The sequence below is a fragment of the Cydia fagiglandana genome, chromosome 9 (genome assembly GCF_963556715.1).
Source record: "Cydia fagiglandana chromosome 9, ilCydFagi1.1, whole genome shotgun sequence".
In the NCBI taxonomy this organism is placed as follows: Eukaryota; Metazoa; Arthropoda; class Insecta; order Lepidoptera; family Tortricidae; genus Cydia; species Cydia fagiglandana.
This window is the reverse complement of record NC_085940.1, coordinates 7,592,185-7,605,224: the sequence shown is the minus strand read 5'-3', so window position 1 is coordinate 7,605,224 and position 13,040 is coordinate 7,592,185. Positions and strand designations below refer to the sequence as shown.

The window sequence follows — 13,040 nt, the reverse complement described above, 5'->3', positions numbered from 1 at the left end:
TTTCCACAACGAACTGAATTAAACTGAAGATAAGGAGTCAATTATTGACTAAATATTTATGAATTACGTTAGATTATTATGTGTTGTATGATATCAAATAATTATAATTAAGAAAATTCAAACGATCAGACCGCTATTTCGCTTTATTAACCAACCGGCATGCCTACGTCACATCCAAAACGTTACGTGATGTATTAGTGGAACAAAAAAACGTGACGTATGGAATGAAAATGCACGGTTTACATGCCGTCAGTTTAAGTTGCCAAAATATAGTAGGTAGAGTGATATTAAAAACACACAAATAATTTTATTCTAGCTATATTCTTCTAACTACTCGACCTACTAGTAATTACTTAGCACCAGTGGCGGCTCGACCTAAGAAACGCTGGCAGGCGCAGGTTATGCTTTCGACTGCAGCAGTATTGCAGTACGACAATACTGCTAACTGCAAATGTCAAAAAACTGGGCACCAACATCTATTTTGATTTTGTAGCAGTAATGCAGTCGGCAGTATTATCGTGCTGCAATACTGCTGCAGTCGAAAGCATAATTACTGCAGGAAATTTCAAAATCTGTTAAGTTAAACTATAATAATAGGTATTAATTACTAAATTATTTAATTTAGTACAACATTAAGTAGGTATTAAATTAAGTAGCTATTTTCCGCACATGTAAACCCTTCGTGTAGTTCCTAAACGCGATATTATGGTCCATAACGTCACTTTGTCCTACTGTGGCTGTGATTGATTTTATTAGAATTTATATTAATTTTTAGGATAATTGATACTGATTTCGATCTCATTTGCAAGAATAATATATGATAATTATTAAAAACAACTTTTTATAATACCTTTACCTTACGTTTTTTAGAACAAAATGATTGCAAAGCAACTATTAAAACGAAAAATGTGACGTATTGGAAAGACTTCTTTAAATAACTTTATTGTAATACTTAGTATTGCAGGTGTTATTCGTTTTTAGAAAATTAATATTGTTTTGTATTTCAATAAATAAAAACTGGTTCACTTAAAACACTCCGATCTTCACTTAAAACCTGCCTAAAACTTGTAACGTAATGGATCGTCACATTCGCTGTCATTCAGTTTAAAGTGATTTATTAGGAATATAAATAATTTATATAGAAAGAAAGTAACATTTTCATAAAATATATAAATAGTAGATTTAATTCAACCCATTTTTAGTCAAAAAAAAATTTTTTTTGGTGTGTGGAATTCCATTACGTGACGGACTCTAATTCTAAAAACGCCCAACAGTACTCTACGGACCGCGAAATGAATAGATACATTAGACCCAACCTTTCCAAGAAAAAAATACAGTTTCTTATATTTCAGCCATTTAGAACTCGAAGTTTGTGTTTATTTTCTAAGCCCCGTCTAATCTTAAAACTAAAGGGGCCCACTGATTAACAGTCCGCAGGACGGTATCGGCCTGTTAGTTAGAACAAAATTTGGACAGTTCCGAACAACTGACAGGCCGATACCGTCCGTGACGTGAATATTCATTCATCGTCTGGTTTATTAACGTTATGCACTGAGTGACAAGCGGCGGGATAGTAAATGGGTCATACGCGTGATAAGTCAGGGCGCGTCGGTCCGTCGACCCCGTCGGTTGATTACCAGTACTTGGAGAAGAGGGAGGTCCGTTGGGCGTTTAAAGGGCTTAGTAAAAATGACTAAAAACATTCTTTTCTAACCAAACAAAGTCATGAAATAAGAATGAAGGTGCCTGTAGAAGTATGTCAGCTTATTTTATTAGCTTTTAGTACAAGTTACATTTCGGTACTCCAATCGGTTTCAATGAGGAAATTTGAATTAATTCCAGCACGGATATGATGGTCGTTTTTGTCTACGTGACAGCGTGATAAAATGGTGTCCGTCACTTTCTATCGCACATTTGTCCCGGCGACTATTAGAACTATTAGAGAATAACAATCGCTAGGATGCTGCAAGTATCTTATAAGCCCAATGTTCCCATATCGTTCAAGCTTCCGCTTCATGTGTTTGCATAAAATTTATCACGTTCCTGCGGCTCTGATATCAGCGAATAACCGCGCCGTGCACTTGACTTACTTGGCATCCAATTTTGTAAAGCTTGCTTATTGGTTGGGGGCGTTGAGGCGAAATGCCATTGATCACATTTGTAGTGTGTGTGCTATGCCTCACCCACACACAAGCATAGCCAGGGTATATAAGTAAAAAAAGAAAGCGCGTGTAAAGTTCGTTTTAAATAATATGTATCTAGTCCTGGCAATTACTGTCCAATTATGCACGATTTTAATATCACTTATCCCATTTTCACTTTGCTCAGAAATGTCCGACACAATTTTGTATAACATAGTCCTTCAACTTAAAATTTTGATTTTTCTCCACGTCCTTGACTGGTAAGCGCAGCGAGCTGCCAGTGCAGCGCAAGGCCGCACTGGCAGGGTCGCCATGTGAGGTTGGGCGTTAAAGGAAAACAACTAGCTTTGAGTATAGACGTATATTAACTTAAATAACACGTACATGCACTTATATACCCTGGCTATGCTTGTGTGTGGGTGAGGCATAGCACACACACTACACATTTCTTTGGCCAATATTATCCGAAATCCGATCAGCTTTTTCTCTCCTATGGTGCGGTTGCCAGCACTTTGTAACCTATTCGTCTTATTAGAAGGTCGTGCAAATATTGTCGCGAAAGCTCAAATTTCAAAGCTGATATATCATATTCACATTTCATGATAATTGTCACAATTAAATGACAAGTGGCAACCAATACTGATAAATTCAACCCAGTCTATACTCTGTATATTTAAGTATTTAAATAAAAGTAAACAAAATTTAAAAATGAGTTTTTCGGAACTTAGTACAAAATATCATTTGATATTTGCCAGTCGCTTTTCGGTGAGGAAAACATCGTGAGGAAACCGGACTAATCCCAATAAGGCCTAGTTTCCCCTCTGGGTTGGAAGGTCAGATGGCAGTCGCTTTCGTAAAACTAGTGCCTACGTCAAATCATGGGATTAGTTGTCATGCGGACCCCAGGCTCCCATGAGCCGTGGCAAAATGCCGGGATAACGCCAGGAAGAAGAGAAATAAAAGTAAACAAAATTTACCCTCAAATGGCTCCTTAAGCCAGTTGAGGATAGATGAAAATATTACATGATCGAATAATGTAGGTTAAAGTCAGGCCGTTCAGTGACAGATCCAGGGGGTTTTGTATTTGGTTGCTTAGCCAATAAATGTTAGAACTACCCGAAAATGTACAAATTGTTTGTTTACTTTTATTTAAATACCTAGAGATACAGAGTATAAATTTAATGTTGTTTTCATCTCACCATATTTTAAAATATGTCACCTAATTGAGAAAAGTGTAACCGCAAGATGTAATTCTGCACGATTGCAGTTCCATATCACGTCACATTAGGAAAATAACTGTATCTCGTTGCTGCAGTAATTTGATACGAAATGCAGTAGAAAGTGCTGTCATGTAACAGCATTATGAAATTAATTCACACGTCTGAGATAGACATGTTTATGTCACGTTTGTAGGTCTTAATTAAAATTTAATGAATTCACCAGTTTTGTACGTTTAACTATCTCTGTTCTGTAATTTTAACTCAGCACATTTCTTTGTAAGCATACTCTGCTAACACAAAGTAAATTGTCATGTCGCCCTCATTTAGGGCACGCCTGTACTCGGTGAAAAGGGGAAAGCCTTTGAGATGCTGGCTGGATGTTGCGAAGAATGACATCCATGCCTGTGGTCTTATAAAAAAGAACACCGAAAACCGTGCAAAGTCGAGGAGAAAAAGTAGAAAAGGCGCATAGAGTTAGACCAAGGCAACTCTGCAACGATTTTGATAGCACACGCAATGCAATCATTTTAAACGTCAAATTTCTATGAAATTATGACGTATAAATAACACTTGCACTGCGTGTGCTATCAAAATCGTTGCAGACTTGTCTTGGTCTAACCCTATCGGGTTCCAAAGTAGCATCTAAGATTCAACCGAGATAAACGCTACGACGAGCGAGAGAGAAAGATACAGCATTATTATTTTAAAGACCGCACCTTCGTGAATGCATCTAAGTTGCTTCTAGCATTCTAGCACTTCTTTAGCTGCTCAATTGATTTGTCAAGGACAAACCAACACTTCGCATTTGTAATATTAGGAATGGCTTGCGTATGACGTACGAAATGATGTAATCAAAAACATACGGACTTTTTATCAAAATAAAGCTACTTCCGTTTGTACGCTGCAGTCATCGCGGAAATGAATACAGTTTCGTTTCAAATGTTTAATGCAGTAAATGTATTTTACTAAAGTTTATGTACAAAACTTTTTCTTTTTTTGAAGTTGAAGTTGTTATAAAATGTAGCCTGTCTGACCCGCCACCCGCAGCCTAACATGAGCGATTGATTTGATATATTATTAATGAGAATCTGCTCGCTATTAGCACCATAAGAATAAGTATGCAAGAACATGCAAATGTTGTTAAAAACATAACCCTTCATTTTGGCTTTGCCGTAGTTGAGTTAAAAATACGGCGCTTTGACTTTGAAATGCTCGGAACTATTCAAGCAGGACATGCTACCATAGAGAAAAAAATACATAGAGTATTGACTTCATGTACATCCGTTTCGGTAACAAAACTTTTATTATTTTCGTAGTCGACGTCTAGCATCGAGTAGCGGAATTAACAGAAAGATACTTTAAACGCATAGAAAATTGCAACTATTTACAATGAACAATAAACATAATAGTAACTAAACTAAAAGCTTTCCTATAAATTGCAATGAACAAACGCAAACTTTGAAAGTTACAGCATCGCCGTGCACAATACGCATAGTCCATTACTATTTACAATAGATTCAATTTATTAGTTGGATTGTGTCAGTTGTTTATAACGACCTTTAGACCAGGATATAAAGCGTAGACAATTAATTAGAATCCTGCAATACTGGAATGGAAGGTAATCCATTAGCACTGCAGCGGTTACGATAATTTTCCCGTTTAAATGCGACTGTCTCGTAGCAAAACTAGAGCCTAATTTTCAGTGTGAATTTTAATAAGTACTCCAAAAGTCCAAAGTTATAATAGTTTATAGCAGTGGAGTTAAATGCATAGTTTAAAATAACAACCGTGTAGTAAACAAAGCAGACCAGTTGACAAACAGACATTCCGCAATTAGTACCTGCCTACATTCAACCACAAAAAACTTTCAGTAAGTAGGTATACCTACCTACTTACTGAAGGTAGGTACCTATACGTGATAGATAACATGTTTCCCATACGTGATTTCGATTCTTTTGGGTATTGGGTATACAGGGTGGAAAGATAAGTCGGGCCTTGGAGGGAAACTACTTTAAATCCTTAAGCTGGCTTATTTTACTTAAATGAGACATTCCTTTATTTTTTAAAAGAAACAAAACTGCATTCAAATTATTTTTCTTTTTTTCCTCAATTTGGCTTGTTTAAAAAAAATCGTAAGTACTAAATATTAGATTTTATGGATATTTTGTACGACAGACGAGTGTAAGACCTAATGTTTCTTGGAGAAATGTTATCACATTAACTGTATCCACTAGTAGAATAAAATTGCGAGTTTTTATTTTTTGGAATTTTAAGTCGGTTCGAGTCCCGGGCGAGGCAAGCGAGTTTTAGAAAAAATTTGAATGCAGTTTTGTTTCTTTTTAAAAATAAAGGAATGTCTCCTTTAAGTAAAATGAGCCAGCTTAAGGATTTAAGGTAGTTTCCCTCCAGGGCCCGACTTATCTTTCCACCCTGTATACAACAGCTTTCTTAAACCCACTCTAATTGTAAAAAGATCGTTATTAGCAGATCGTTGTGATAGCACTAATAGCAGTCAAAGCCCTATCCTCTCGACACAAGTTTGTAAGTAGGCGACTAACGACGAAACGTACGCTTCGAGCATCCACGTTCGACGCTGAGGCCGACCACCATACATTGGTTAGAACATGTATGGCGCTCGACGCTATCGCCGAGCGTGCACGTTTGGAGCGTGCGTTCCATGGTCCTCAGGTAAGACAAGATTGATCTGACAGTCATTCCTTGAATACAGGCACAATGTATGATGAACCCTATATCCGTTAGCAACAGAGTTCAATATCAAGTGTACACCCTTACCTTACAGTCCTTGTGCCTGTAGCACCAGGTGCACCCGAACAGGAGCCCTACGGCCGTGACTATGAGCGCCAGCGCCGGCACAGCCGCGTACAGGCTGCCCTCCTTCCATCCTGCCGGGATTGGCCCGTTTGTGTCTGAAACAAATAATACATTCTAGTGTTCCATAGCATACCAGTCGGTATACAGTCACCATCAGATATATCGGAGCAGCCGAGGTGCTCAAAAATATTGCAACACGGATTCAAATGCCTTGACAATAGAGGCGTGTTCAGATATTTGTGAGCATGTTAGCCTCTTTGATATATCTGATGGTGACTGTACCCCGAACCATTTCGTTCGTTCGTCTATTTGTCTCGTCGCTCGAATATGCAAGATTGCCAGACAATGAAATTACGATTTTCGCGGTAGGCACTCAGAATTTACAATAAAAGCCAAACAAATTCACACCAAAAAAGTGACGTGTAAGAGATGACGTATAAATAATGACATCAAAAAAATAAGTACATAATCAGAAGAGAGTAAAAAATCTTCATCAAATCTGCAATTAAGGACTTAAAGAATTTGAAGTATCTTCCTTCATGTGTTGGTAAGCTTCCAACAAATACCACTCTCAGTACGCAGCAACTGAATGGCATGCTGTAAACATACCACTCATAATTTTTTCAGGAAATCTACAGACTGTGATATGGGGTTGGCTGGTCGAAGTATTAGCAGATGACGCCAGCATAGCTTGCCCTGTCAATCCCTAGAATTGTGTAAAATTTTTTTGTTTTGTTGTTTTTGTAGCCCTTTAAGCCAAATCTCATAGAAAAACCGGTCTTGTGCGAGTCGGACTCACGTTCCAAGGGTTCCGTACACTACCCAATTTTTAACAATGTATTTTTTATATGTGAAACTCGAGTGAATTGCCTTTAAAAAGCCTGTAGAAGTCGAATAAAACATAAGTAATTACTCCAACTCACCCTTGACTGCATATTGCTAAAAAGTTTTCGTGTCATTTATAGGTAAAGAACTATTTTCAAATTCAACATTTAGACCCAGTAGTTTCATAAATAAGGGGGTGCGAATGGTCAACTATTCATTTTAAAATTACAAAAAATATGTATATTTGTGATTCTCAAAATGAGCTCTATCATTTGATATGTAACATGATATAGTTTAAAAAACATTATCTTTTCATTTTAGTTGTGTCAACCCTAATTATCTCTATAGCGACAACTTTTTTCAGAGATTTATACACAAAGAAAGATAACAACCACCCGACAGACATAACAGGTGGAAGCGTGGTGCCAGACATATTACCTGCAGAAGTGGAAAAAGCAATAAAAACACAAAGAAGAGATAAGGCCCCCCGGAGCGGATGGTATTAGCAACGAATTTCTGACTGCTAACATAGATATCCTTGTACCACCTCTCACCAACATATTCAATGATGTGCTACAAAATGAGACAATCCCCAATCAATGGACTACTTCGACAATCATACTATTACACAAAAAAGGTGACAAAAACAACATTAACAACTACCGCCCCATTAGCCTGATGTCAAATATATACAAAATCTTCGCCAAAATTATCCTCAATAGAATGACCAAGATCCTCGACGAAAGTCAACCGAGGGAACAAGCAGGATTTAGGAGCGGATATTCAACCCTGGACCATATATATGTAGTTAAACAACTCTTTGAAAAAGCAAAGGAATTCAATATCACCCTTTACTGCTGTTTTGTGGATTATAGCAAAGCCTTCGACTCACTTGAACATGACAAAATCTGGCAAGCCCTAATAAACCAAGGAGTTGAAATCAAATACACCAGAATCCTAAAAAACGTTTATGAAAACAGCAAGGCCAAAATTAAGTTGGACAGAGAGGGTGAAGAAATTAAAATAGGAAGAGGAGTCCGTCAAGGCGACCCAGTGTCACCAAAACTCTTCACGGCTGTCTTAGAAGAGGTATTTCGTAAATTAAATTGGGATGAATGCGGATTATCAATCAATGGCGAAAACCTCTCGCATTTAAGATTTGCGGACGATCTGATAATAATCTCACCATCCAAAGACAGACTGAACGAAATGATATGCGACCTAGATACAGAAAGCCAAAAAGTAGGGTTGTGTATGAACACTCTGAAAACCAAAGCCATGACCAATGGAGAACAGGAACCCATTTACGTCAACAACAACAAGATCGAATATGTAAACGAATACTTATAGCTAGGTCAAATTATATCCCCACACGACTTGACTACGAAAGAACTAGACAGACGTATTGGAAACGGGTGGAAACAATATTGGAACCTAAAAGAAGTTATGAAAAATAAGGAAATGAGTATGACCATAAAAAGGAAATTGTTCGATACCTGTATACTTCCTGTTCTAACTTATGGTTGCCAAACATGGGCACTAAACAAATCCCACTACAAAAAGCTAGAAATTTGTCAAAACGCTATGGAGAGAAGTATGATGGGAAAGCGACTATCGGATAAAGTTAGAAATATAGATATAAAGAAATGTACTAAAACAAAAGATATTACTACAACAATTAAGAAGTTAAAATGGAAATGGGCAGGTCACACAATTAGAGGGAGAGAAAAGTGGTCTAAAGCAATAATGTACTGGTTTACTGGAGACAAAAAAAGGAAGCGTGGCCGGCCAACAAGAAGATGGGATGATGAGATTAAGAGATGTTCGTGAAGTTGACCGCCCCATATCGAGTGCCCGCAAATGGCATATCTATATCGTTAGTTCATCGTTAGTTCACGTTAGTTCAGTATATTAAATCGTTAGGATCCGACTACAACATCGATTTTTTTAAAAAACAAAAGTGGGGAGGTCAACTTCACGCTACCGCCCCAAAATCGATTTTATGGTTTTTATCAATTAGAATCGATAGATAATCGTTAGTTCACGTTAGTTCAGTATATTAAATCGTTAGGATCCGATTCTAAGTATTTTTTTTTTTCAATTTTGTGGGGCGGTCAACTTCACGTGAAGTTGACCGCCCCACATCGAGTGCCCGCAAATGGCATATCTATATCGTTAGTTCGTCGTTAGTTCACGTTAGTTCAGTATATCAAATCGTTAGGATCCGACGCATAACTTGTGTACGAATTTTTTTTTAAAGTAGGGGAGCGCCAACACCGTCTTCCGCTCCAAAACTGTATTTATGGTTCCATATCAATATTTATGGTTCCTATCAATTGGAATCGATATGTAGTCGTTAGTTCATCGTTAGTTCATGTTAGTTCAGTATGTGAAATCGTTAGGATCCGACTACATTACGTATTTAAAAAAAATAACATAAGTGGGGCGGTCAACTTCACGCTACCGCCCCATAACCGATTTTATGGTTTCTTTCAATTAGAATCGATAGATAATCGTTAGTTCACGTTAGTTCAGTATATCAAATCGTTAGGATCCGACGCATAACTTGAGTGCGAATTTTTTTAAAGTAGGGGATAGCGCCAACACCGTCTTCCACTCCAAAACTGTATTTATGGTTCCTATCAATTGGAATCGATATGTATAATGTTAGTTCATCGTTAGTTCATGTTAGTTCAGCATGTGAAATCGTTAGGATCCGATTACATTACGTATTTTTTAAAAATAACATAAGTGGGGCGGTCAACTTCACGCTACCGCCCCAAAACCGATTTTATGGTTTCTTTCAATTAGAATCGTTAGTTCATCGTTAGTTCACGTTAGTTCAGTATATCAAATCGTTAGGATCCGACTACAAGATGGTTTTTTTTTTTAAAACGAAAGTGGGGAGGTCAACTTCACGTGAAGTTGACCGCCCCATATCGAGTGCCCGCAAATGGCATATCTATATCGTTAGTTCATCGTTAGTTCACGTTAGTTCAGTATATCAAATCGTTAGGATCCGACGCATAACTTGTGTACGATTTTTTTTTAAAGTAGGGGAGCGCCAACACCGTCTTCCGCTCCAAAACTGTATTTATGGTTCCATATCAATATATATGGTTCCTATCAATTGGAATCGATATGTAGTCGTTAGTTCATCGTTAGTTCATGTTAGTTCAGTATGTGAAATCGTTAGGATCCGACTACAAGATGGTTTTTTTTAAAAACGAAAGTGGGGAGGTCAACTTCTCGTGAAGTTGACCGCCCCATATCGAGTGCCCGCAAATGGCATATCTATATCGTTAGTTCATCGTTAGTTCACGTTAGTTCAGTATATCAAATCGTTAGGATCCGACGCATAACTTGTGTACGAATTTTTTTTAAAGTAGGGGAGCGCCAACACCGTCTTCCGCTCCTAAACTGTATTTATGGTTCCATATCAATATTTATGGTTCCTATCAATTGAAATCGATATGTAGTCGTTAGTTCATCGTTAGTTCATGTTAGTTCAGTATGTGAAATCGTTAGGATCCGACTACATTACGTATTTAAAAAAAATAACATGAGTGGGGCGGTCAACTTCACGCTACCGCCCCATAACCGATTTTATGGTTTCTTTCAATTAGAATCGATAGATAATCGTTAGTTCACGTTAGTTCAGTATATCAAATCGTTAGGATCCGACGCATAACTTGAGTGCGAATTTTTTTAAAGTAGGGGATAGCGCCAACACCGTCTTCCACTCCAAAACTGTATTTATGGTTCCTATCAATTGGAATCGATATGTATAATGTTAGTTCATCGTTAGTTCATGTTAGTTCAGCATGTGAAATATTTATGGTTCCATATCAATATTTATGGTTCCTATCAATTGGAATCGATATGTAGTCGTTAGTTCATCGTTAGTTCACGTTAGTTCAGTATATCAAATCGTTAGGATCCGACTACAAGGTGGATTTTTTTTAAAAACGAAAGTGGGGAGGTCAACTTCACGTGAAGTTGACCGCCCCATATCGAGTGCCCGCAAATGGCATATCTATATCGTTAGTTCATCGTTAGTTCACGTTAGTTCAGTATATCAAATCGTTAGGATCCGACGCATAACTTGTGTACGAATTTTTTTTAAAGTAGGGGAGCGCCAACACCGTCTTTCGCTCCAAAACTGTATTTATGGTTCCATATCAATATTTATGGTTCCTATCAATTGGAATCGATATGTAGTCGTTAGTTCATCGTTAGTTCATGTTAGTTCAGTATGTGAAATCGTTAGGATCCGACTACATTACGTATTTGAAAAAAAATAACATAAGTGGGGCGGTCAACTTCACGCTACCGCCCCATAACCGATTTTATGGTTTCTTTCAATTAGAATCGTTAGTTCATCGTTAGTTCACGTTAGTTCAGTATATTAAATCGTTAGGATCCGACTACAAGATGGTTTTTTTTTTAAAACGAAAGTGGGGAGGTCAACTTCACGTGAAGTTGACCGCCCCATATCGAGTGCCCGCAAATGGCATATCTATATCGTTAGTTCATCGTTAGTTCACGTTAGTTCAGTATATCAAATCGTTAGGATCCGACGCATAACTTGTGTACGAATTTTTTTTAAAGTAGGGGAGCGCCAACACCGTCTTTCGCTCCAAAACTGTATTTATGGTTCCATATCAATATTTATGGTTCCTATCAATTGGAATCGATATGTAGTCGTTAGTTCATGTTAGTTCAGTATGTGAAATCGTTAGGATCCGACTACATTACGTATTTGAAAAAAAATAACATAAGTGGGGCGGTCAACTTCACGCTACCGCCCCATAACCGATTTTATGGTTTCTTTCAATTAGAATCGTTAGTTCATCGTTAGTTCACGTTAGTTCAGTATATTAAATCGTTAGGATCCGACTACAAGATGGTTTTTTTTTTTAAAACGAAAGTGGGGAGGTCAACTTCACGTGAAGTTGACCGCCCCATATCGAGTGCCCGCAAATGGCATATCTATATCGTTAGTTCATCGTTAGTTCACGTTAGTTCAGTATATCAAATCGTTAGGATCCGACGCATAACTTGTGTACGATTTTTTTTTAAAGTAGGGGAGCGCCAACACCGTCTGCCGCTCCAAAACTGTATTTATGGTTCCATATCAATATTTATGGTTCCTATCAATTGGAATCGATATGTAGTCGTTAGTTCATCGTTAGTTCATGTTAGTTCAGTATGTGAAATCGTTAGGATCCGACTACATTACGTATTTAAAAAAAATAACATAAGTGGGGCGGTTAACTTCACGCTAGCGCCCCAAAACCGATTTTATGGTTTCTTTCAATTAGAATCGTTAGTTCATCGTTAGTTCACGTTAGTTCAGTATATCAAATCGTTAGGATCCGACTACAAGGTGGATGTTTTTTAAAAACGAAAGTGGGGAGGTCAACTTCACGTGAAGTTGACCGCCCCATATCGAGTGCCCGCAAATGGCATATCTATATCGTTAGTTCATCGGTAGTTCACGTTAGTTCAGTATATCAAATCGTTAGGATCCGACGCATAACTTGTGTACGAATTTTTTTTAAAGTAGGGGAGCGCCAACACCGTCTTTCGCTCCAAAACTGTATTTATGGTTCCATATCAATATTTATGGTTCCTATCAATTAGAATCGATATGTAGTCGTTAGTTCATCGTTAGTTCATGTTAGTTCAGTATGTGAAATCGTAAGGATCCGACTACATTACGTATTTGAAAAAAAATAACATAAGTGGGGCGGTCAACTTCACGCTACCGCCCCATAACCGATTTTATGATTTCTTTCAATTAGAATCGTTAGTTCATCGTTAGTTCACGTTAGTTCAGTATATTAAATCGTTAGGATCCGACTACAACATCGATTTTTTTAAAAAACAAAAGTGGGGAGGTCAACTTCACGCTACCGCCCCAAAATCGATTTTATGGTTTTTATCAATTAGAATCGATAGATAATCGTTAGTTCACGTTAGTTCAGTATATTAAATCGTTAGGATCCGATTCTAAGTA

General features: G+C 37.6%; 1 protein-coding gene across 1 annotated transcript in view; it reads right to left on the bottom strand.

The window, feature by feature from the left end:
* LOC134667279 (uncharacterized) overlaps positions 1 to 13,040 on the bottom strand; it is a 92,633-nt gene that overhangs the window by 57,227 nt on the left and 22,366 nt on the right. Inside the window, exon 2 of the mRNA XM_063524618.1 lies at positions 6,155 to 6,288. Within this exon, the coding sequence (XP_063380688.1) occupies positions 6,155 to 6,288 (134 nt within the window). The remainder of the gene's footprint in view (positions 1 to 6,154; positions 6,289 to 13,040) is intronic.